Below are 25615 nucleotides of genomic sequence, written 5' to 3' on the forward strand. Positions count from 1 at the left end.
AGTCTTCTCCTCTCCAGACTAAAGAAACCCAATTTTTTCTGTTCTTCCTCATAGGTCACATTTTCTAGTCCTTTAATCATTTTTGTTGCTCTGCTCTGGACTTTCTCCAACTTGTCCACATCTTTTCTGAAGTGTGGTTCCCAGAACTGGGTGTATTCTCCAGTTGAAGCCTGAGTGCTGAGTAGAGGGGAAGAATTACTTGCTTACAACACTTTTGCTAATACATCCCAGAATGATATTTGCTTTTTTTGCAACAGCATTACACTGTTGGCCCATGTTTAGCTTGTGATCCACTATAAACCCCTGATCCTTGTCTGCACTACTCCTGTCTAGACAATCTTTTCTCATATTGTATTTGTGCAATTGATTATTCCTTCCTAAGTGTAGCCCTGGAAACACTTAATGGCAAATAGGTACCTAGAAAAAAGAATAGAGGAAGACGCTCAGATACAATAACTATCTATGACTGAACAAAGCATAGCAGCAGGTGCTAATAAGCACAACTTAACATTATCAGCATGTGGAGTTAAAAAGTGCATACCTAAACTGGTATAGGAAAATTCCAAATGACTGTAAAAAGATCATAACTGAAAATGAAGTCATATGGCAGCACAAATCAAGCTGTTCTTTATGAGGCAAGCATTATAAAAATGATGAGTACATCCCTTTGGGCTCTTGCAAATAAACAGTGGCTAACACAACTGTCTCCAAAGAAACTGCAGATTTGTAATAGTCTTCAGCTCGCCCTTTTGCAAGTACAATAAAATGTGAAAATATTCTTCAAAGCAAGATCTGACGTCTACTATACTGATATTTTTTCGGAGTAGAGGAAGCACTATTGTAAAATTAGCAATATAAAAATGTAAGGGTACGTCTTCACTACCCGCCGGATCGCGGGTAGTAATCGATCTATCGGGGATCAATTTATCACGTCTCGTCTAGACACGATAAATCAATTCCCGAACGCGCTCCCTGTCGACTCTGGAACTCCACCAGAGCGAGAGGCGGAAGCGGAGTCGACAGGGGAGCTGCGGCCGTTGATCCCGCGCTGTGAGGACACGTGGTAAATCGATCTAAGACACGTCGACTTCAGCTACGCTATTCTCGTGCCTGAAGTTGCGTATCTTAGATCGACCCCCCCCCCCCCCAGTGTAGACCAGCCCTAAGACAAACCAAAATGTTCAAAATTGCAGCAGCTATGACCCAAATAGTAACAGTAACAATTGTATATTAAGTCAGATCTTTAAGAACTCCAAAACAGCCCTCCCCCTGACATAACCAAGCAAGAAAAGACAGCCACCCTTTGGGAAAGAAACCTGGAAACAATTCTACAACAGATATACAGCTTAACAACTTGATTGTTTATTAAGGAGGTTGCTTTTCCAACTGAAGTGCCTTTTAGGTAGGCATAAAATTCTCCAAATTAGAATTTGGCCAGGACACCAAGGACACCTACTTTGCAGTTTAAATGTATACAACAAATTAGACTGACACTATGTGAAAAAGGCCATAGGATTTCTGATAACTAATTGGTCTGGGCTTCTGCTTTGAAAGCACCTCTAGCATGAGTGAACCTCTAATACCATGGTGGAGCCTTGGTTCAGTACATGCTGAAGGCAAAGAGCTATGTGCCTATTAATCAACACCATTTCCTGCAGCATCCAGCTTTTTGTCTTGGAAGTCTTCCCTCCAAGTACTGACACAGCTTGATCCTGATTAGCTTATGGTATAAAGATAATAGTAATAAAAATTTAATACCTTTTTAAAAATCCATCTCTCTCAAAGTGGGCAGACATTATTATTCCCCATTTTTTCAGAGGCCTGAAGAGGTTATGCAACTAGCTCAGAGTCAGCTGCAGTGCTAGGAACAGAACCCAAGTTGACGCCTACTCTGGTACCCTATCCACTGGACCATGCTGCCTTCCCCTATGAGATCAGAGCTCCGTGTGGTATGGTTGTAGGCCTTAACGATTGTGGAATTAATATTAACAGTTAACCTACGAAAGTCCACATTTTAGCATATTCTACTGTACTCACACTCCAGCTAGATTTCTGTCATGAAAAATTTTTTTTATTAAAGGTTTGACAAATCTAATGCTATATTTGTGCCCTTCTATAAAAATCTACTGAAACAAGGTTTTGTATCAGACGAGCCTGGCATAAAGAAACACTTTACAGGAGATTGTTTGCATACTGTTGTACCGGTATCAAACAGGAAGCTCTATTCAATATATTTTTAATAAGTACATCAGCCACAAAGTATCTTGCCAAAGGTCTAAAGTTTCAGCTTTGTTTGCTTTATAAACTCAATGAGTATTTGGAAAAAAATAGGGCTGTTAAACTACTAAAATAATTAATCGTGATTAATTGCGCGATTAAAAAAGTACTTGTGATTTACCACACTGTTAAACAATAGAATACCATTTATTTAAATATTTTTGGATGTTTTCTACATTTTCAAATATACTGATTTCAATTACAACACAGAATACAAAGTGTACAGTAATCCCTAAATATTTTTATTACAAGTATTTGCACTGTAAAAAACAAAAGAAATAGTATTTTTCAACTCAACTAACATGAGTACTGTAGTGCAATCTCTATCATGAAAGTTGAATTTATAAAAGTAGAATTATGTACAAAAAAATAACTGCATTCAAAAATAAAACAATGTAAAATTTTAGATCCTGCAAGTTCACTGAGTCCTACTTCTTGTTCAGCCATTCGCTCAGACAAAAGTTTGTTTACATTTGCAGAAGATAATGCTACCCGCTTCTTGTTTACGTCACCTGAAAGTGAGAACAGCATGTCACTTTTGTAGCCAGCACTGCAAGGTATTTACGAGCCAGATGCGCTAAATATTCACATGTCCCTTCACGCTTCAACCACCATTCCAGAATACCTGCATCCATGCTGATGGTAGGTTCTGCTCGATAACAATCCAAAGCAGTGCGAACCGATGCATGTTCATTTTCATTATCAGATGTCACCAGCAGAAGGTTGACTTTCTTTTTTGGTGGTTCGGGTTCTGTAGTTTCTACATCAGAGTGTTGCTCTTTTAAGACTTCTGAAAGCAAGCTCCATACGTCGTCCCGCTCAGATTTTGGAAGGCACTTCAGATTCTTAAACCTTGGGTCAAGTGCTGTAGCTATCTTTCAAAATCTCACATTGGTACCTTCTTTGCGTTTTGTGAAATCTGCAGTGAAAATATTCTTAAAATGAACAACATGTGCTGGGTCATAATCCGAGACTTATAACAGGAAATATATGGCAGAATGTGGGTAAAAACGGAGCAGGGGACATACAATTGTCCCCCAAGGTGTTCAGTCATAAATTTAATAAACGCTTATTTTTTTAATGAGCGTCATCAGCATGGAAGCATGTCCTCTGGAATGGTGGCCGAAGCATGAAGGGGCATATGTTTAGCATATATGGCAAGTAAAGACGTTGCAATCCCTTTGTAAATACAAAAGTGCCAAGCAAATGCCTCACTTTCTGGTGACATCGTAAATAAGAAGAGGGCACATTATTTCCTGTAAATGTAAACAAACTTGTTTGTCTTAGCGATTGGCTGAACAAGAAATAGGACTGAGTGGATTTGTAGGCTCTGAAGTTTTACAATGTTTTGTTTCTGAGTGCAATCATGTACCAAAAAAAAAAAAAAAAAAAAAAAAAAACCACCCGCCCCACACACACATTTGTAAGTTGCACTTTCATGACAAAGAGATTGCACTATAGTACTTGTATGAGGTGAATTGAAAAATACCATTTATTTTATCATTTTTACAGTGCAAATATTTGTAAGCAAAAATAATATACACTTTGATTTCAATTACAACACAGAATACAATATATATGAAAAGGTAGAAAACATTCAAAATATTTAATAAATTTCAATTGGTATTCTATTATTTAACAATGCAATTAAAACTGCGATAAATTGCGATTAATTTTTTTATCACGATTAATTTTTTTTATTTAATTGCATGAGTTAACTGCGATTAATCGACAGTCCTAGACAAAACTTGATTAAGTTAAGTACATTAAATTCAATAGAAATAAAAAATGATTCCAGTTGAAAGATGTTGAGTAATGTCCTAACAAATGTTTAATATATTGCTATTCTCACTGGAAAACAAAAAAAAAAAAGTAAATAATAATTAGCTGCCTGTTACAGTGACACGGTGGTAGCATTATCTTGAAGAAAACCTGAGCTTGAAGCAACCTCAGATGACTCATCCATCAGATGTGGTGGAGACTAGGAGAAAAACGAAAGTAATGTATTTACTTCCTGCAACACTGGGTAGGTTAGAACATCACGTCTCACACCTTGCCTGCAGATCCATAGGGCGATACCTATTACTGTCTTTAAGGGGACAACATGTTCCACTCTTTCAGAAAGAAAAGATTTTCCACTAAGAATCAATTTCTCAAGGTAGAGAGGTAATCAGGACTGAAGAAGGCAACAGACATCTTAGAGCAAGGAAACAAAATCAAACATTTGCATTTTTAAAAATGGGTTAAAGACAAATAACTAACATTTTAATTCAAAAGAAAATTTACTAGTTTTTAATACTCACTGTAATTCCATGGGACGGTCCCATATGTTGCACATGAAGGCCTGGGGAGTTGTAATAAGACATTCCGGCTCTAGTCAGTGAAGTTGGTGGTGTAAAACCAACTGTGTGACTTGCATATGACAGACCTACAGTTATTAAAGCCAAAGGGACATTAACATTCCTACTGCAAATAATATTGAGTACTGCAAATAACAGTAAATACAAAGTTTATTTTAAAACAAAGACAAGGTTGAAAAACTGATAATTGTACAGTTAAGCTAGGAACCCAGAAAAAATATCCACTGCTTTGAAAAAAAGAATGTCATTACTTTTAATATTTTTCCTAAGGGTTTGCCTAGATTAGGAAAATATCCTGTGTTTGAAAACATCCAGTAACTCCTCGGTTAACGTTGTTACGTTGCTGATCTATTAGGGAACAAGCTCGTTGGGGAAGGTAGGGGGGCTTGGTAACAACTCCCCCCCCCCCCCCCAATCAGCTCCCCTAAATTTCCTGTTAAGGTACGTGGCTCCGCAGATATCCAGCAGCAGTTCAGCTGTCCCTCCCCCCACTGCCATGCTGCTCCTGCCCTGCGCTCTGCTTTGGAGCTGCTCCTGGGAGCCTCCTGCTTGCTAGGGGAGGGAGGGAGAGGGGTGCTCATATCAGGATGTCCCCTGCTCCTGCCCCCCACCCCCCGTTCTGTACTCCCTCTCCACAAAGCAGATGAGGGGGACAGGGCTCAAGTGACAGAAAGGAGGAAGCTTGCTGGAAGCTGTTGCTTCCTGTCAGAATTGGAGGATCTGCTTAAAAAGGCAACGTCCTTGAAGTGGGGTTAGTGTACTTAAAGGGGCAATGCACGTGTCTCTCTCTCTCACTCATGCATGCACCTGTGAAGCTATGTATGCGGTCAGGAGGAGGGAGTGGTGTGCTCCAGCTGGATAGCGTTGGATCAACATCATGTTCAGTTTTTGCAGGGAAGCGTTTGCAGCTATTGCCCTGCATCTATTGTGATTCCTCCCTCCTGCCTCAGTCCATGCTGCCTTGTAGAGTGTGAGGCTACATTAACAACCGTGTATTAAATCTTGAGGGCTCAGCTGAGTGCTAGTTCATCATTTAGCAGCAAGGCATTCCCTGGGAAATATCCCACCCTCTGACTCCACCACCTCAACCAAGCTTCACCACCATTCATTGCTGTGTACAATATTAAACTCTTTGTTTAAAATTGTTTAAAACTTATACTGTATATGTATATAAGGTCTTTTGTCTGGCAAAAAAAAAATTCCCTGGAACCTAACCCCACCTATTTACATTAATTCTTATGGGGAAATTGGATTTGCCTAACATCGTTTTGCATAAAATGGCATTTTTCAGGAACATAACTACAATGTTAAGTGAGAAGTTACTGTATTAAGTAACATGATTTAAAACCTGACTTTTCACCTAGTACAGATCGGGTAAGTCATGTTAAAGTGATTATCTTATGGTTGACTAACTGCTAATGTACTTTTAAATACGACTTGCCAGGCATACGCTAGATGTCAGTTAAAATACATTGGTTAACATTTCCCAAAGGTCTTGTTTTCCGAGTTTAAATAAACCCCAAGAAAATGGCTTTAAAGAAATTTTACTTCTAGCTAAATATTAGGTGTCTGATTTTCAAGAGCTTTGCACCTACACTAATGGAATTAATGGGAACTGCAGTTGCTCAGTGCTTCTGAAGTTCAGACCTTAAACCTTATGAAAACCGCACTTCTCAAAACAGAGATCTCCTGAAATCTTTAACTCGCCCTATTGCTTCCAGACAGATATATCTGTTGGATATGCAACAACTGTTCTCCTCTGTTTGGTATTAGAAGCCAACCACATTTTTTTTTCCCCCCAACGGGCATCTGACAAAAACTTTCAACTGTCCATTACATTTGTATAACAGCGTGAAGAATCCATTCAAACTGAAACAATTAAGTCTGTCTGAATTTAATAGGCTCCACATATCTTTGCCACTATCAACAGAATCCAGCACTACTGAGTATTACAGACCAGTATCTGGGTTTGTCCTTAGCTGACTATGTTTACTTTTGTACTAGTGTTCGATAAGAAAATTTGAAGAAAAAAAAATATCAAGCTTCAGGTAATCAGTAGAGCTGCACAGGTAAACCAGCATTATAATTATCTTGGCTGTCTTAACTAAGAGTGATTCTGATCTCTTACCAGTTGCACATCAGTGGCAACTCCAATAACTTCAACGGAATTACTCCTGATTAGATTAGTTTAAGTGATTTACAAGTAACAGTTGATTAAACTGTTTATATTTCCTGCTTAATATTCCATTTACTGATTTAACAGAATAAACCATTTGCATCTAACTTTTTTTTTTTTTTGTTAAGTATTCTTGTTGAGTACTAGCACAGTTCAGCTCCATTCTAAAACTAGTCTCCCTGGGTGACATTTCAGGCTGTATGTCCAAGAGGTGAAGTACAGAAGTCAGAAGGACGAGGGGCAAAGTTGGCTTTAAATCACCTCTGTGTCCTCTTGATTTTGGACTGCTTTGGGGACCAAATTTAAATTGCAGTGCGGCGTCCCACAGCCCTGACACAACTCAGCTTGCAAAGAGATCCTCAGAAGTCAGTCTGTGGAGAGAAATTCTCTCTCAGCTGGAGCTGGGGATTTCAAAGCTTCTGTACACCATTCTGGTCCTATTACCAGCATACTCACTCATTAAGTGTGATGGGCTAAGGTGCAAATCCATGAATTTATGGCATTAGATAGTTTCAAACTACTTTTCCGCAAATTCAATTACATCGTTTTCTAAAGGAAACACTCCAAGACATACAGATGTTTTATATGACCAGATATCTTTGGAGTTGGATACACTTGGTTTTGTGTCTTATTACAGTGCCTGTGACATGAAGTTCTCTCAACTGTTTGCTTCATCTCTCATTATATTTTAAGGTATTTCACACACCCTGAGTTGATTATGTCAGATTCCCCACCTCCTTAGTCCATTAAAAAATATGCTGCATATATTTTTCATGTGTGAAGCTTTAGAATATTAGAGTATTTTGAAATATTGGTTTAATATACAAGATGGGAAGGACACTAGGACAAGTGAATTATCAAAATGATAGTCTGGAGCATTTCTACATAAAACACACTTTACTAAACCAGGTAGCTCCACTGGAACTAAACACCAGTTAAAGGATTTTAGTTTTGTTTTATAGTTAACTTTACCATTGTTTTGCAACATTCTCTATTGCTGGGACACTTCCTGGTGGAGGGTAGGGACTCAAGGTCCCTTTGATAGGAGCAGTTAATAGAGTTATCAGTAGTGTCACAGTTCTGATGTGGGAATGATACACCAGGAAAGCAAATCTGCACCATCACTCTAAGGACCCAGCTTAGGTGAGAGAATAGTCAGAGACCTACTGCTGGTGAGAGAGTCTATGACAAGTCTGTCAGGTGCAGCAAGTGCTGCTATAGCCAATATGACTATGGCAGAGCAGTGGAGCTGAGCTATAGGAGCAAAGGGGTTTTGCTGCCAGGTCTTCAGAACAGCACCAAAAGGGACAGGTCAGAATAAGGGAAGTTTTGGTATGAGTAGCCTGGCCACTAGCGTTCCCTGGTGGCAGTAGCACCAGCATCCTCGCCCATCAACAGTCCCTGGGTAGGAACAACACACAACCGTGTCATGTGCAAGAAACATGTCTGATGCAGTCTGTTACACCTAAGAAAGTTCTTTGCTCCCACCCCCAAAACTCAGCCACTACAGAAGATTGTAACTACATTCCACAATGAAAGACATTAGATTATCATGAATGTGTGCACTTGTATGAGCGTGTGAAGCTGGTTGTTCCAGCATAATTATGCTCCTGTAATTGATTTTCAAAATCATAATATATATCAAATTATACACTAAGAAGTGAAACACCTGCAATTTTCTTGGTAATGTGTTTGAAACCACAGAGATGCAAGAAATCTGGACCATTAAGAATCAGAAAACAAGCCCAAAATCACATTGCAGAAGAGAATTTGTGTACTCACACTTTTAGAAAAATACATCTTCAGATGCTAACCACTTAATAATTGACCTTTAATGGACAATTATGATGTAGTCTGGACGTTCTTAAAAACATGCTGCATTATATCAAAATTTTCTCTAATCAAAATATGTAAAAATATTCAAGTACTTGAAAAAGTTTTAAAGCAAAATTACTCTTTCATTTGATTTACTTTTTTCCAGGTAAGCTTTAATAGGCAATTTAAGCAAATATAATACAATGGCACATTTTTATGTGATGCATACAAAAGTTTACCAGAAACTGGTTTATATATGGTTATATATTTACCAGGTGATATAGGTCTGCTAGAACTTGGTGAAGGTGTATACGGGATTGGACTGGACACAGTGCGAGGTCTTAATCCTTGTGCAGACATCTCATTAAAATATCTAACAGAAGAAGGTAAAGAACAATTAGATTAACTTTTTCAAATCCTGATATGTTTTAAATGATTTTCCGCAGCATTAATCTCACATTCTAAAATATACAGATCAGGTTAGCATAGAACCAGCCACTTTTGAATAGTTTGGTGCTGCCTGGGTTAACATTCACTTTTCACTTCTGAAGACTTGAGTTCAAATATGGGCTTAATTTGCAACTGAAAATGGCCTCATCTTAGTCAGCTACTTTGTCTTGTCTATGCAGTATCATCAATGGTGCAATAAAGTGTTTTACAGGAGAATGTAAATTTAGTCAACATTTTTGCATGTACCCTTTTCAGATTTTTGATACTATTAGTACTAAAATTAGTGAGCACTTAATTAAACAAAAGTGTAATTTTGAAATATTATATGTTTTTTGGCCAAACATTGGACAAAGAATTGCTAATATAAATTTGGATTTTGACCAACTAGAAGTGCTACAGTATTTAATATTTTCCATATAAAAATCACATCTAAGATGAACCCGCATGGCATATTTCTATTTAAACTGAGATATTAACCCATAAAACAGGGATAATGGAAAAGCAGATGCAAACAATTACAGACATTACTAGAGCATATGTTTAATTTAGGTTATCTTTTAGAAAAAGCTCATTGAATCACAACGGTGATACACTTTGTGCTACTGCTAGATGTTGCTTGCTGAATCCGTCTGAAAAAAAATGCAAATATTGCCTTTAATCTACTAACCTAGTCTTTGAAACAAAATATCTAATGTTTTGTTTTATTGTAAGTTATGTGGAAGTCATTCAGGTTAGTTATTTTTAATACCAGAATATACAAACTCCCTAAGAAGAACTTCTTTGAGGATTAGGAGAATTCCAATTTATAATGACCCTATTTCAGATGCCCTCATACAGCTAGTATAATGTGCAATAAAACTGTACCAATACTGGCATATGGTTGAGCCCAGTAAGAAACCAAAGTATTAGCCTTTGAAGGAAAGACATTTTAGGGCAAGCTTTAAAGTTCTGCCATGACATTATTATGCAAGACTGCAGTAAGATATCAACTATTTCTACTTAAGACACAAAACCGAGCCATCTGTAATGTCCATGCAAGCGATGCAACTTTTTTTTTTTTTTTTTTTAAATAGGAAAAAAACCCAGGATCTTGTAATTTTGATACCACACCCAGTACAGCAAGAACATCTCAATTAAGAGTTCTTAGGGTGGCTAATCCCACTTTTGGTATCTAATGTTGCATATATGGTCCTTTTAGGATTGGCAAAACACTAGAACTTACAACATTATACACCTTACAAATTACAATTTGCATAGGTTAAGGGTGCTGTAGGCTGTTCAACTCAGGCAAGCCCTTGCTTTTGTGAATTTACGTCCAGAACAAAGTTACCATGTGTCTCTCAAGTTTACATATATATATATTATTTAAATCTATATGCATATGCTGGTTGTAAAAGCCACTTCCAATCTTCAAGTATAACTATTCTCTTGCTCATGGTAAACCTAAACCAGCACTGCAAGAATTAAATCACACTCCTACAAAGGATATGCTTACAATATATTCTTTTGAAATTCTTTGCATTATTGTATATGAGTTCACTTTCAGAGTTGATATGTAGAAATATCAATATAAGACGTTGGGTGTTATTTTAGTATTTATTTATACAGAGGACAGATCTTAATGTTTGAGAACACAAACCTTTCGTCATCCATTTCTAAGCTGGATTCGCTTTCTGACAGTTGTCTGCATAAAGCTTCCCTTCGCTCCATCTCCCTCTGCAGTTTTCTTTGGAGCCTTAAATTCTCTTCTCTCATATGACGTTCCTCCTCTAAATATTGCGCCATCTTCTCTGAATCTGAAATTCCAAATTTGATAGCTCTTAAGCAACTCAGTTTAATGTATATGCAAGTATTTTGAATTTTACTTTCTTTACCCAAACATTTCAAATGCTGAAAGAGAGGCTAGATCAGGGAATTGTTAATTCAATAGTCTTTCATCTCTAAATCACTAGTTCAAAGACTGTTTTAAAGATGGCAGTGATCAAAATTAGTTACTAACCGATCACTACTTGGTGAAGTATGAAATTAAGCTTGCTTGGTCCCCCCCCCCCCCCTTTTTTTCCCTCTTAACTGAACAGATTTGAAAAATACTGCAAGCTTAAAAAAGTCATTAATAAAAATCAGACCTGTAGGAAGAAACAGACATTTGCCCTACTGTAAAATTGAAATTTCATATTTCATATTGACTTATATTCTATAAATGGAAGGATCTAAAATTTTAGAGCAAAGCTTATTTTCTTTTCCAATATTTAATCAATTTTTAAGATTTACTATATTCATTTTAATGTTTAGTTTAAAATGAGGATATTCAAAATTTGTAGAATACATATTTTTTAAAAACAGTGTACACTGATCAATCAAATATAATGACAGAAATAAGTGTAAAGGGTTTACTTCCCTAAAAACCACTACAAATTACTACTTCCCAGGAGGATTTTCCTTAAAATTATAGAGCAGGTGGAAGGGAAAGATCAGTACACAGCCATACTCTGGAGAAAACAAAACATTTGAACAACTTTTATTAAACTGCTGTTTTATGACATTTCCCAGCATGCCTTCAATTAAAGAGATTTTATCCTGGAGATTAACCAGCAGGATGTCTGTCAATATTAAAAGTCACCAAGTGAGTTAGTCTTTACTTCAAATAAATGCCCACTTACGTAAATGCAGCTAAGTTTATGTTTTTAAACTAAGTCAGCTAATATTAGTTAGGTGTGCTAGCATCACTGAATATTTTAAATGATTGAATAAAAATGAATGATCAAAGCTAAGTGCAAGATAGACTATAAACATATTTTTGGATGCTCTATTTTAGTAAGAAGGAACATCTGAGGAAGGCTTCCACTTTGTGGGTATGATACATCATATTTTGCATTGCCCTCTAATTTTAAGAGATGATCATGTTTACGGTGCACATCTTGATTCTTAAAATATCTGGATTTTTCAGCATTCATAATCATTACCTATGTTTAAGGCTCCTGACCAGCTTGGCCAGCTCCTGGGCCAGGAGTACCGGCCGCTGCTTGTGCAGTCTCGTGCCTCCCCACACCCCAGCAGCAGAAGTTTGGGTGTGCAGGCCTCAGGGCTAGGGATTACCGGGGGGAGGGAAGGGTGTCTCCCCGGAAGGGCGACAGGAACTCCCCTCCATCAGCTCCTAGATCCACGTGCTGCCTTCGCCCACAGGCACTGCCCCTGCAGTTCCCATTGGCTGCAGTTCCCAAACAATGGGAGCTGCAGAACTGGGGCATGGAGCGGAGCAGAGGCAGCAAACAGACCTAGGACAGAGGTGGGCAAACTACGGCCCGCGGGACTTCCTGCCTGGCCCCTGAGCTCCTGCTCCGGGGGGCTAGCACCCAGCCCTTCCCCTGCTGTTCCCTCTCCCTGCGGCCTCAGCTCGCTCTGCTGCCGGCACAATGCTCTGGGCGGCAGGGCTGTAAGCTCCTGGGGAAGCACAGCTGCAGGTGCTCTGTGCTGCGCGGTGGCGTGGCTGGCTCCAGCCGGGTGCCGTGGCGGCCTGTCCTGGTGCTTTGGGCAGTGCAGCTGTAGCGCCGCCAGCCACCGGTGGTCCAGGCAGCGTGGTAAGGGGGCAGAGGGGGGGGGGTTAGATAGAGGGCGGAGGGGTTCGGGGGAGTGGTCAGGGGGTGGAGGTGTGGATAGGGGTTGGGGCGGTCAGAAGGCAGGGAACAGGGGGGTTGAATGGGGCAGGAGCCTGGGGGGGGAGGAAGGGGGAGGAGGCTGTCAGGGGGCGAGTAGCAGGGGGGGTCGGATAGGGGACAGGGGCCGGGCCATGCCTGGCTGTTTGGGGAGGCACAGCCTCTGCTAACCGGCCCTCCGTACAATATTGGAAATCCGATGCGGCCCTCAGGCCAAAACAAGTTTGCCCGACCCTGAGCTAGGAGCTGGGGTCGCGGCTTCCCAGGAGCACAGTAGGGAGCCTGCCCCAGCCCCACCAACCCCCGCTCTCCCCAGGCTGCAACTGCCCCCCTCCCCCTGAGCACCCGCAGCACCCCCTCGGGCAGCACCCCCCACTCCCTTCCCAGCATCCGTGGCCTGAGGAGGACTGCAACAGGCGCCTCCTATTATTCCTGCTCCCTCTCCTGGATGAGTCCCAACTTGCGGGCCCAGAGTAGAAGCGGGAAGGGGGCTGAGGCTTGAATGGCTCTCTCTGGGGTGCAGGAGTGTGGATCCTCAAAGATCTCAGATTCACCCGCGAGTTTTTAAGACTGTGTAAGCTGGAGGCTGTATTTTCGGCAAACAAGCCCGCACAGTGAAAGGACAGGTCCTGAATGGTGTTCTGCTGGTATCCCCGACACCTGCAGCCACATGCTACATCTCATTATAATGGCAGTGGCCATAGTCCGAGCCGCTGAGTCTAACGCAGGCTAGAGGGAGGTTCTTCACACCATCCTGCACTCCTCTAGAAGTGCGAGTCAGCCAGGAGCAACTCCGGAAACTTTACCAATGCGCTCCAGGAATTGAAAGCACAGTGGCTGAGTACTGCTTGCTGGTTGGCAACTTGAAACTGGAGCCCTCCCAGTCGAGTAGATCTTCTGGCTGAAAAGGTCCAGCTTCTTAGCATCCCATGACTTTGGAGTGGGACCCAGCTGTCCCTGCCTCGCTTTATGATTTGCTGCACCAACTACTAGAGTCCCCGGCTGGAGGTGGGTGAATAGGTATTCATACCCCTTCTGCAGGACAAAGTACCTCCTCTCCACCCCTTTAGCAATGGGTGGTATCGAGGCCAGGGTCTGCCAGAGTACCTCAGTTGTGTTCTGGATAGTTCTTATCAGGGACAAGGCCATCTCAGATGGACCCTCCGGGGCAAGAATGTCCACCATCGGGTCCGAGTCCTCTGTGACTTTCTCCGCCTGGAGGTTTAGGTTTTGGGACACCCTCCTAAGAAGATTCTGGTGCGCCCTGGTGTCCGTCACCGGGAGGGTGGTGGTGGTGCCCGCCATCGCCTCGTCTGGCAACGAGGAGGAGGTCTGTGAGACCGGGTCTTCCTGACCCTCTGGCTCCCTAGAGGCTGAGTCGAGTGCGTCGGTCTGCCCCAGGACTGGAGGTGGCTCCAGTAGCACTGGTGGTGCTGGCTCGGATGCTGCGCCTGGGTGTGAAGTCCCAGGATCCTTGTCCCGTAGGAGGTCCTCCAGAGCCCTGTGACATCAATGTCACCGAGGGGGGAGCCTGGGTGAGGATGCCACTGATGCGGCCCCGCAGCCCTGTCCCTGAGCCTGATGATAGGCCCAAGAAATCCAAAAGGGCCACTGTACTGGGCCCTGACACTAGGCTGGCCAGGATACCATCTGTGCCAACGAGTCCAAGATTCTGTGGTGCCAGGATCGGTGTTGGGATCGTGAGCAGTACCGGCTGCGTCAGGAGACAGAAGACTCGGCCTCCTATTCGGAAAAGTACTCGGAGCCTGACCATGGGGGGAGCGGAACCCAACGGTGCCGGGGAGTGGTGCCGGGGCGATGGGAACGGTGCCGTAACATCATGGGCTTGCCTCAGTGGTGAACGATGGGTGGTGTCACCATCGGTGCCATGAATGGTGCCAGGGACAGTGTCACATGTTGCGCCGCCGCCGCCAGTGCTGCTGATGATGCCAGATTGTAAGGCGACATCTGGATTGGGGCTGGGGACTGTGCAGTCATGGTAATAAGGTCCCGGGCTGCCTCAAAGGTATCTGGCCTGGAGGGGAGATCAAGTTCTTCCTCCAATTCCTCCCGAATTAGGGAGTCCACCAGCACTGGATTTGATGGACCTCCAGTCGGGGCCCAGAGTCAGTGGTGCCAGCCCATAAGGTGTCCCGATGTGGGACGCACCCCGCTGGAATCCCCACGCGGCTTCTTGACGGGGAATGACCCCTGTCTGCCTTCTTCTTATGCGGCACCGGGGACTGTGAGTGGTGCCGCCTGCTAGAATTGGCTTTACGAGCTGAGGAGTGGCGCCAATGTTCCTTGGAGTAGTTCTTTCTTGGTACCAGGGCGTCCCTCCCTTGAGCGCTGTGCATTGATGCTGCCGGTGCCGTTTCCGGAGCTTCAAAAGATAGTCCCACTCCCTCTCAATCCTGAGTCTAAAGCTCCTGCAAATTGACCACTTGTCTGTATGATGACCTTCTCCCAGGTACTTAAGACAAACAGCATGCAGATCGCCTCTGGGCATAGGTTTCCCATACCTCTTGCACGACAAACCCCTGCGACTGAGGCATGCCCCGGTATCGGGGAAAACTAGCGGGGAGGACCCCACCCCCCAAATAAGCTTAGCTTACTATGAAACTACAAACTACTGTTACTACAACTCTATGAAACTATTTACAACTAAGAAAGGGGGGACCACTAGGTAGGCACTTGTGAATGCAAGAGACTGAGCTGCTCCAACGACCGTCACAGGCAGTCAGAAGGAACTGAGCAAGCGGTGGATCGGCAGGGACCTTTATACACTGCCATGAAGGCGCCACTCCAGGGGGCTCCACTGCCGACCCGACGGCTACTGTTAAGGAAAAAACCTTCCGACGATCATGCACGCGGCACGCGCACACCTATTGGCATGCACATAAACAATCACTTTAAGAAGAAGAACGTAGGTGTTTTTGAAAATTTTACTGTAAATCAAAGATACAATAAGGAAAGAAACAGCAAAATAATGAAGAGTGCTTCAAGTTTAATTAATCACCCTAGCATTTGCACATGAAGTACTCAGTATTAAAGGCCTTGTTTTCATTGTGAAGTTCGGTAAGTGAACTATAAGCTATAAGCTATATTGGAGAGTTTGGCAAGACTAACACTCCTTATCTTCTTTATGTGGCATTCAATACTAATATCCCAAACCTGTACACAAAGCCTCTGTCCAAGAGCACCCATCTGTCTGTAAAGAAGGCCATTATCTCTGCAAAACGTTATTGCTCCAAAAACTGGGTAGCAATATTCCAGTTAGTCTGCCAAGACTAGCACACGGTGGGAGGGAGATGACCGTCAATCCAATTACCAAAAGAAATTATATACCAATGGAGACTGTGCGCCTTACTCTAGCTACTAGAGTCAACATCTTACACAAAGGTACAGGTAACACTTCTCACTCAGAGCTTATGCCACAGCATGGTGTTGGAGCAGCTGTGTTGCTGGAATTCCTATCTTTCAAATGAAATGCAAGGTACAGGACTGACTATTCGTGGTAAAAGATTAAATAACATTTTCCACAACAGTAAAGAATTTAAGCACAATGGCCTAGTCAAACTTCAATCTGAATATTAAGTTTTGTCATCTACCTTTAAATTTTAAATGGATGAGAACAGTAAGTGAAGAGTATCTTCACTGCTCTCAAGGTTGGTGCAGTTTAAACAGCTAATACATTTCAGCACCAATTAAACTAAAAATATGTAGGAATTCCTTTAGGTATACTTTAGTAAATTGTTAGCTACAGATTCCATTTATAGCGAAAGAGAGTTTACTTACGTTGTAACTGTGCAGCTCTTAGTTGTTTCTTTAACCTCTCTACTTCATTCTTTAAAAATCTGATATGTCGCATCATATTTTCTGGGGAATCTATTTCCATTGATATGTCTCGGGGTGATGGTGGAGCAGAAACTGGTTGGTCTAACTTCTCCTGCAAAATTCTGTATTAAAAATAATTTAGATGTTATTGTATTTCTGAAAGATAGATGCATATACTTTGAAGCAGTAACATTTTAATAGGTATACATTGCTCCAATTATGTTTTAACAGTATACTTAAGTTTTATTAATGAAGGTAAAGTTTATTTTGTCAAATGCCAAGTGTTAGATCTTTCGAAATTTAAGTGTTCAGATGCTGATACTGTCAAAGTGTTTCTAACAGTAAATGCACACTATTTTGAAAATGAATAGTTTTTGTACACCTCAGTGAAATAACTTCATGAAAGCCTCAACTATACCCACTATATGCCCAAATTTCAAGAAGTATTTCATTTAAATAACTGTCAAAATAGAGTTAAAAGGGAAACAATTTACAGGGGCAGAAACAAGCTATAAACAAGCTATATTTATAGCCTTGTTCCATTATTCATTTAACTACTGTGGATTTATATTAATCCCTCCTAATTCTCTTAAGTAACTTCTCAGCAAATTCAAGTCCAACTCTTGTGGTACATTTATATTTGTGCTATTTGATAAAGAACTCGTTCCTCAAAGATAGAGATCAGAGCAGAGCAACATTCATAAAGTGTACATTAACACATTTTTCCTGCACTACTGATCTATATATACATATATATATATATATATATATATATATATATATATATATATATATACATATACATATATACATATATACATATACCGTATTTTCCGGCGTATAAGACGACTGGGCGTATAAGACGACCCCCAACTTTTCCAGTTAAAATATAGAGTTTGGGATATACTCGCCGTATAAGACTACCCCTCTTCCAACGCACACCAAAAAAAAAATTAAAAAAACATCAGATTTGATTTCAATATGGTAATTTTAATTCAAATGCTTATGACATGCAGGTACTTAGCAGGAAAACTGTCACTTATAAACATAAGGCTGTTTGTCATCAAACATGTAAACATAAAACAGTGCAAGTGGATTAAACTTTTCCTAATTCACTCTAAAGCTGAAAGGAAGGATAAGACAATAAACCCATGGGAGCTGCCATGCTGTTTGTTTTCTAAGCTGTCAACCAAACTGGAACTGATGATGATAGGAGGAAGATAACAAACAAGAGAGAGAGAGCAAGTGCCGGGCAAGTCCCTGGCGAGTTAGCAACGCCCATCATAACTGCAAGCTACGGTATTTTTACAGGTTTTGCTGGCGTGACAGTTTCCCTTTAAAAGCCTTCAAAATCCTCCTGTTCGTCATCTGATATCATAAGTACATCAATGACATCTTGTGATACATTTGTAAGGCAGTCATCGTATGGATCGAATTCCGTATCAGATGGTGTGGTCTCAGCTTCGGCTTCCTCTTCATCTTGCCACAAGTAGTCGTCCTCCATACCATCTAATGAATTTGGTATGCCACACTTCTTGAAAGACTTGATTACTGTTTCTGCATCAATATCATTCCAGGCTTTTATGACAAACTTGCACAAAACATCCAACTGTGGAGCACGCATGTTTCCTCCTTTTGTGAATGACTTTTCGCCGCTAACCATCCATTCATTCCACTGTTCTTGAATGCGATCTTTAAATGGCTTGTTTAGGCACACATCCAGTGGCTGTACCAACGATGTCAATCCTGCAGGAATAACTGCCGCATCTGTGTTTAGTCTTGCAAGCATTTGCTTGGTGCTGGGAGTTAAATGAGCCCTGAACATATCCCACACCAGTAGACTACATTTTTTAACAAGTGCACCTGGTCGCCTGCTCCATACATTATCAAGCCATAGCTTTACCCCTTCTTCATCCATCCAGCCTTTTTCATTCACATGTACAAAACAACCAACAGGGAACTTGAATTTCGGCATTGTTTTTCTTTTAAAAATAATCATTGGTCTCAGTTTGGTGCCATCAGCTGTGCATCCTAGTACCACTGTAAAACTGGACTTCTCATGTCCTGTTGTTTTAATTAAAATTGTTTTTTCACCTTTTTGATGGACAGTTTTATTTCCAACCATATCAAAATTCATTGGAGTTTCATCCATATTTCCAATACTACTTAACGCATAGCCATGTTTAGTGCGCTGTTGTATTAAGTATCGATGGAAACTATTTACTTTGCTATCAAGATCTGCAGGTAATTTTGGGGCAATTTTCATCTTTTGCCTCAGTACCATATTATGCCTTCCCATGAATCTAGTACACCAGGATACAGTGGCCTTAAATCTGTTGCTGTGATCTGGGTTAGATTTGGCCCACTGAAGTGCAAACAAATGTATTTTATTTCGTGTCACTACGTAACTGTTTTGGCGATGCTCATTCACCATGTCTGCTACATGTTTTTCGAGTTCTGGCCAATGTGGAGTGCCTCTTCTTAATGCACACTTACCCCTTGGCATACTCTTTAATTCTTTTTCATTTGCTTTCCAGTCCCGAACCATCTTTTCTGTTACTCCATATTGTCTTGCAGCAGCGCAGTTATTATGTTCCATGGCAAAGTTTACAACTTTAAGTTTGAAACTGGCTTCATATTTCTTTCTTCTTGCTGGTGGAGCCATGATGGGGTTTTGACTGTTGGACATTTGTATACTGTACTGTATGTACTGGTGCTATACTGTATGAACAGGTACAGATACCGGTGCTGTACTGTATGTGGTACCCAGTATACAACAACCAGCCAGTCACGGCAAGCGATGTACCTTACCGGCGATTGGCTGGTTGTTGTATACAAAGTCTGCTTGGATTGGTCAGCTCTCCCTGCCTGCCCAGCCCTCCCTGTCTCCAAGACTATCAGAGCGGTAGCGCAAACACGCCTCTTTCACCCGTCTGGCCTGCCCTTGTATCCTATTACCTCCTTCTCTGCCTCTCAGATCTCGCACTTGCGCGCCTGTGCCACTTCACTGCAGTCCTCAGGAGCGAGATCTGAGAGGCAGAGAAGGAGGTACGGTAATAGGATACAAGGGCGGGCCAAACGGGTGAAAGAGACGTGTTTTTCTGGGCACAGCGCCGCTCTATCTCTTTTTTCCATACCCCGGGCGTCCCGGACGCCTGCAGCTTGCTCTGCCCTTCACTTACACCTTCCCGGTGAGGCGCCCCCTCACCTCGTCATCGGGCGGGGATGCGGCCGCGGCCGTTTTTAAGCTCCCCCCACCATATGCGGCGACCGCAGATTCTCCAGTCCGGCTCAGAAGTTTCAGCACCCGCCCTATAAGACGACACCCGGCGTATAAGACGACCCCCGACTTTTGAGAAGATTTTCCTGGGTTAAAAAGTAGTCTTATACGCCAGAAAATACAGTATATATATATATACATATACATACACACACATTCACTGTGTTGTTGAATAAAAGTAAACTAGACACAGCTTCCAAAATAGATATTCTATTTAGTATCTCTGCACAGAAAAGTATTTCACATCATATTTCTATAGCTAGGGTTTCAAATTTCAGGAAGCCTAAATTTAAATGCCCAGAATCTGTCTTAATTATTAGGGTTTCAGGCACAATTTGTTTTTCGTATAAAGTGAGCTCTGCAATAGAATGATGTGCTACATAAAGGTTCTTGAAGTGAAGGGAGGGAGGAATCTGTCAGCATGAAAATATGAAATTGTTCTCTATTAGACACATACTGGGCAAAGTCAAACAGGAAACTGTGCAGCTGAAGATGAACGATGAACACAGGTACATGACAGCATGAGCCTTAGGTAGGGGCTCATTCTTCATAGAGCTTTTGACACTGGTATGAGAGAGATGGTTTTTTAAAGCATCACTTCATTTCCCATTAAGCGGGCTACCATTCAACACAGAACTACAAGGACAAATGTAAACTACTTTTAATGGTATTTTTTAAACCCTGGGCTTATTCATTATTACTTGTATTGCAGAACTTCCCAGAGGCCCAATCAGGAGCCTCATTGAGATGGATGCTGTACAGCTGTATAACAGAAGAGACCCTGGCCCAAAGAGCTTATAAACTTACGTCCTTTTTTGATTTTCTATGATGTATTATGATTTTTTTTTTTTAAATCATGAAAATATCAGGAATGTCAAACCTGAATGTCCCTAGTTTTGCTGAAGAACCTCTGGGAGGTTTCAAGGATATTTAATGTGAGCTGTAACACCCTTACAGCATGGAAAGATTGTATAACATTATTTTAAGATAGCCTTAGGTTAAAGATTCGTCACTGAAATTAAAAAGCTGTTAAAAGACAAAAACAAAGTTTAAAAAAATATGATGAAAAATATCTTCTCCCAAATTGCTCAGTTCTCTCTTCATTCTTGTGACGTCACAATTTCACTAGTCCTTAAGTCAGTCCTCCAGGCTACAAAGGGACTCACTTTCTTATGGGATAAACAAGCAGAAAAGAAAAGAAAAGAAAAGAAAAGAAAAGAAAAGAAAAGAAAAGAAAAACACACTTTCAAGACTTCTTTATACACGATAAAGCAGCAAAGAAAGGGTACAAGCCCAATTGTTTTCTTTGCAGGTCACCTTTTAAAATAGCATTAAAACTAGCCTGCCAGCAAATAGTAAATGAGCAAGTTTGCAAGTTTCTCCCTAGTTTCCCAGTTCCCTTGTTTCTTGTACTACTTGGTTTTAGCATATTTAAGCAGCCAAGTATGTAATACATTGTATCACGTAAACAAGTAACTTTTGAAATATTGTAAATTCTGTGCCTTTGGCAGATCAAACAAGCCTCTTGCAATGAATTAAGTATTAAAAGGTGTATCTATAATAATGAACACATGACAAGACAAACCGTTTCTCTGCTTCAAGTTTATCCATCCTCTTCCAGAGACGATTCACTAGTGCTTCTTGTTCTTGTTCCAATGTATTTTCAAGGTCAATCTTCTCTCGTCTTAGCTGAGGAAGAAAATTGTTTGGTGAAAGAGATGGGAATTGACTTTACTGTTTAAGATTTTTATTCTGGAAAGTTTAATGTTCAGCCTATTGCTAAATTTGGGGGGGAAACTGTAGATTCATTAAAACAAATAGTAGAATAGTGTCAAAGTAAATGGAGATCATGGAACCACATGAATACAGGTACATAAACTGCCTTTGGTGTACATTGCCTTTTCTCCCTACACAGACCCCTTCTAAACAGAACCTCTCATTCGCAGGTTTGGGTTGCTGTGATGCCATATCTGGTCATCAAGCTGCAGTGTGGCCAGCAAGTGAAAGGATAGGTCCTAGCAGAGACACCACTCATTGCATGCGTCACAGTAATTTACATTGACAATGTATTCACATGTCTATATATATATAATTATTCTTATGGGTAATTTTAAAAAAAATTTAAAGTGGAGAAATAAACAACAAAATTTGACACTACAGAGGTTTATGTTTGTTTGACATGAGAGGCAAGTTGTGTGCATCACAGGTAAACGCAGCGAGCAATGAAGAAAAGTGGTCTCTCTATTTTTAGATAACCATGTTATAGAACCAAATTCTAAAGCCAGAAGAAACAAGGGTTCATAGAGCTTCTCAGTTATCCAATGGCTATTAAAAGACTAGTAACCATTACTGATTCAAGTATAAACTACCAGAAAATAGGAAAAAAAACGGCACATTAAAATATCCCAAAAGAAGCTGGACAGTAGTCAGTTCTGGGTGAGAATGCTTTGCTAGTTCAAGATGTACAGTTGTAACTGTGAAGACATCAAAGTTCAGAAGCTCTGAAGATAAAAGTAACAATAATTAAATGTACTTAGGCTAAAAGGGTTTAATACTTTGCCCTTCTAGACCACTTTCCATCTGTCGATCTCAAACCAACCAGATACTACCACCACACCTAATGGGGAAATAAATTTTCTCATTTTACAAATGGGAAAACTGAGGAACAGAGATTATGATTTGCTCACAGCCATTCTGCTTATTTATGGCTGAGTCAGAAATTAAATCCAGATCTCCTGAATCTCAGACCTGTGCTTTAGCCCTTACATACAGAGCACCCTTCCTCTAAGACAAGTGAATTGTGACTATTAATAAATTAATCCAGATACCAAAGCAAAATTAGATATTGAAGTGCTTCATGAAACAGTTTACCTTCCAAATATGAGTTTTTGGTTCATGTACAAGTTTTTTCATCAAAACTGAGTAAAAAATTAGTTACTGCAAATGAAAATTGCAGTATTTTGCACTCAAATCATGACTTTTTTTAAAAAATGACAATAAATCTCTATCATCAATTAAAGGAAGTAAAAAAACTGAAGGAAGAACTAATAAGCCTTTCCTTTGCACTTGTGTGACAGAATCTTTAATCCAGACAGTTATTTTTTAATTTAAAAAAAGCGCTTTTGAATTGAGATTCTAGATTAATAGTTAAGGAAATTTATACTTAATACAACCAAAAGTCAAGTCCAGAAGCAGTATGTTGCAGTAAACACTCAAGGCTGACTCTAGCAGAAGCTGGAGAGATATAAAGATAAAGTGTTTAGCACGCTGCTCTTTAGCCAATTCATCTCACCAGTGCTTGGAAGAGTACAGGACATTCTGAGAATTCACTCCTCCCTACCCTCAAAACTACCACCACACACATTTTTACTACACCATGAAGGTACATAGAGGGAAGTTTAGATTGGACATTAGGAAAAACTTCCCAACTGTCAGGGTGGTTAAGCACCGGAATAAATTGCCTAAGGAGATTGCTGAATCTCCATCATGGGAGATTTTTAAGATGAGGTTAGACAAACACCTGTCAGGGATGGTCTAGATAATACTTAATTCTGCCATGCGTACAGGGGAGCGGACCAGATGACCTTTCGAGGTCCCTTCCAATCCTATGATTCTATGATTACCTGATGATAGGGGATGACTACAGATCAGCTGTTGTAGTACAGTGGTCTCTGCATCACTTAATTCATACAATTCAGATTACATTAATCACATCTGAACTCTTCTTTTAATCATTTTTACATTACAGGTACAATCTAGCACAACTCAAAAAAGCTTACGTGAGAAAAACGAAGTAATACAAATTTTCTTCAGTCAATCAACAATTGCCAACAAACTCAGATTCCATCAGACACTAAAAATAAATTAGCATTGCATCATGCCCTGAAGATCAAGAGACGGGCTCTGATGGACTCCCAAGTGGAGTGAACTCCAGAAGCGAGGGTCCTCAACCATGGAAGTCCCACTGCCACTACTGCACGTGCAGCAGCACAAATTTTTCAAATATAGATACGGAAAGCAAATATCTCCTTACAGATCTTAAATGCTGTAATGGGATGTACATAAGAACAGCCATACTGGGTCAGACCAAAGGTCCACCTAGCCCAGTATCCTGTCTTTTGACACTGGCCAACGTCAGGTGCCCCAAAGGGAATGAACAGAACAGGTAATCATCAAGTGGTCCATGCCCTGGCAAACAGAGGTTAGGGACACCATCCCTGCTGATCCTGGCTAATAGCCATTGATGGACCTATCCTCTATGAACTTATCTAGTTCTTTTTTGAACCCTGTTATAGTCTTGGCCAGTCAGTATCTACATAATGAGTTTGGCAGGGACATTTTAAACTAAGGGCAAGGGGCTGTGGCTACCCGGTTAAGATTGTACACTACCCTCAGATTAATAGGAAAATTCCCACTGATGTCAATGGAAATTTGCATAGACACAGATGATAGAATGTGGTCCTTAGGCTCTCAAACTTAGTTATATTCAGCATTCTATAATGGGAAAATGGTATTTTTAGGACCACAATAATTTCTGCATTTTGTTTTTCTTCACCATCCATCCTCCTTTCTTTAGTTTTCAACCTATATCCCCCTCAAAACTCCATATTTGTGCATATTGTTCTTTCTTTTCTATGCTTTTTCCTTTGTCTCAGGACTTGAACTTATTGTTCCCCCAGCATCTCAACTCTACCTCTGGGCTTCATCCATCCCCTTTCTACTTCACACCTTACCATATTGCTGGCCCCAAAGAGTAACCTTCCTTCTTAAGCATCAAAACCTGTTCTCTCTTCTTTCAAGAACTACAGGCTAAAGGGGTGGTTGTAGCACCAGATTCTACTGTTAGCTAAAGTCCTACTTATCTTCCCAACTGCATCTCTTCTAGCTGCCCTCTGCTTTGCTCATTAGGGAAGCAGCTGAAAGAAGAAACAGTAAGAGGTCACAACCAGTACTGCAATCACAACAGCAGACTATAGCACTTGGATGGCAAACTGACAGCCACCTCATCCTGTATCACTGCATCAACAATGGAGAAGCACATTACAGTTCATTTTAGCTAAAATATCCAGCTAATGAAATTGCCAGAGTTTCAAATTGTGCTGTTATGCTTTAGGGTGTGATGTCTGAACCAGAGTTAAAATCTCTCAGATCTATTGTTTCCAGCTATCTGCCTTAAGACAAAGAACTACATCAGGTAAAATTCAGAAACACAAGGGAAAACAAAAATGAACTGCAGAAACAACTGTCAGAGTGGATTATCCCTGGAGTGGGTTGCCCTGGCCTACTGGCTTTGATACCTGTGCCACAAACAGAGCACGCTATAGTACTCAAATCTGGAAGCAATGAAGGCATGAATGATCACTGGAAGTTCTGCACTAGAGAGAATTTAGTCACGTGCAATAGAAGATACTGTGGGTCACTGATACTATCTGAGAATCTATGACAGTGTTGGATCCCGTAGAACCTCAACACTGCAAGCAATGTAGACTCTGATGTTAACACATTGTCTCCACAATAGTTTGAAACCATTCCTTAAAATCATGCTTCCTCCTCCTCAAGCATAACATCAACATCAAGGCAGTCTTATTCAAATATTCAGTCTGCCACACCTATGTAACTCTGGGGAAATCATTCTCTCTCTCTGCCTTAAAATCTCCATTTGTATAATATTTCCCCTTTCTTTCCTTTTGACTGTTTCTTACCACATGCATATACAGGTTGTAGCACAATGGGGTCACAATCTCAATTAGGGTCTCTAGGCATTAAC

The 25615-nt window shown here is 40.9% G+C and overlaps 1 protein-coding gene across 3 annotated transcripts in view; it reads right to left on the bottom strand.

The window, feature by feature from the left end:
- Positions 1-25615, bottom strand: part of CCDC6 (coiled-coil domain containing 6) — an 89505-nt gene that overhangs the window by 2856 nt on the left and 61034 nt on the right. The window contains exons 4-9 of one of the 3 annotated variants that reach the window (XM_034775897.1): positions 21434-21537; positions 16530-16690; positions 10718-10874; positions 8901-9001; positions 4581-4705; positions 4210-4258 (exon numbers count right to left, since the gene is read on the bottom strand). In XM_034775897.1, coding sequence (XP_034631788.1) covers positions 4210-4258; positions 4581-4705; positions 8901-9001; positions 10718-10874; positions 16530-16690; positions 21434-21537 — 697 coding nt within the window. Of the gene's footprint in view, positions 1-4168; positions 4259-4580; positions 4706-8900; positions 9002-10717; positions 10875-16529; positions 16691-21433; positions 21538-25615 lie in introns of all 3 variants that reach the window. The other 2 variants (XM_034775896.1, XM_034775895.1) reach the window with 2 other exon arrangements.

Source organism: Trachemys scripta, chromosome 7, assembly GCF_013100865.1.
Source record: "Trachemys scripta elegans isolate TJP31775 chromosome 7, CAS_Tse_1.0, whole genome shotgun sequence".
In the NCBI taxonomy this organism is placed as follows: Eukaryota; Metazoa; Chordata; order Testudines; family Emydidae; genus Trachemys; species Trachemys scripta.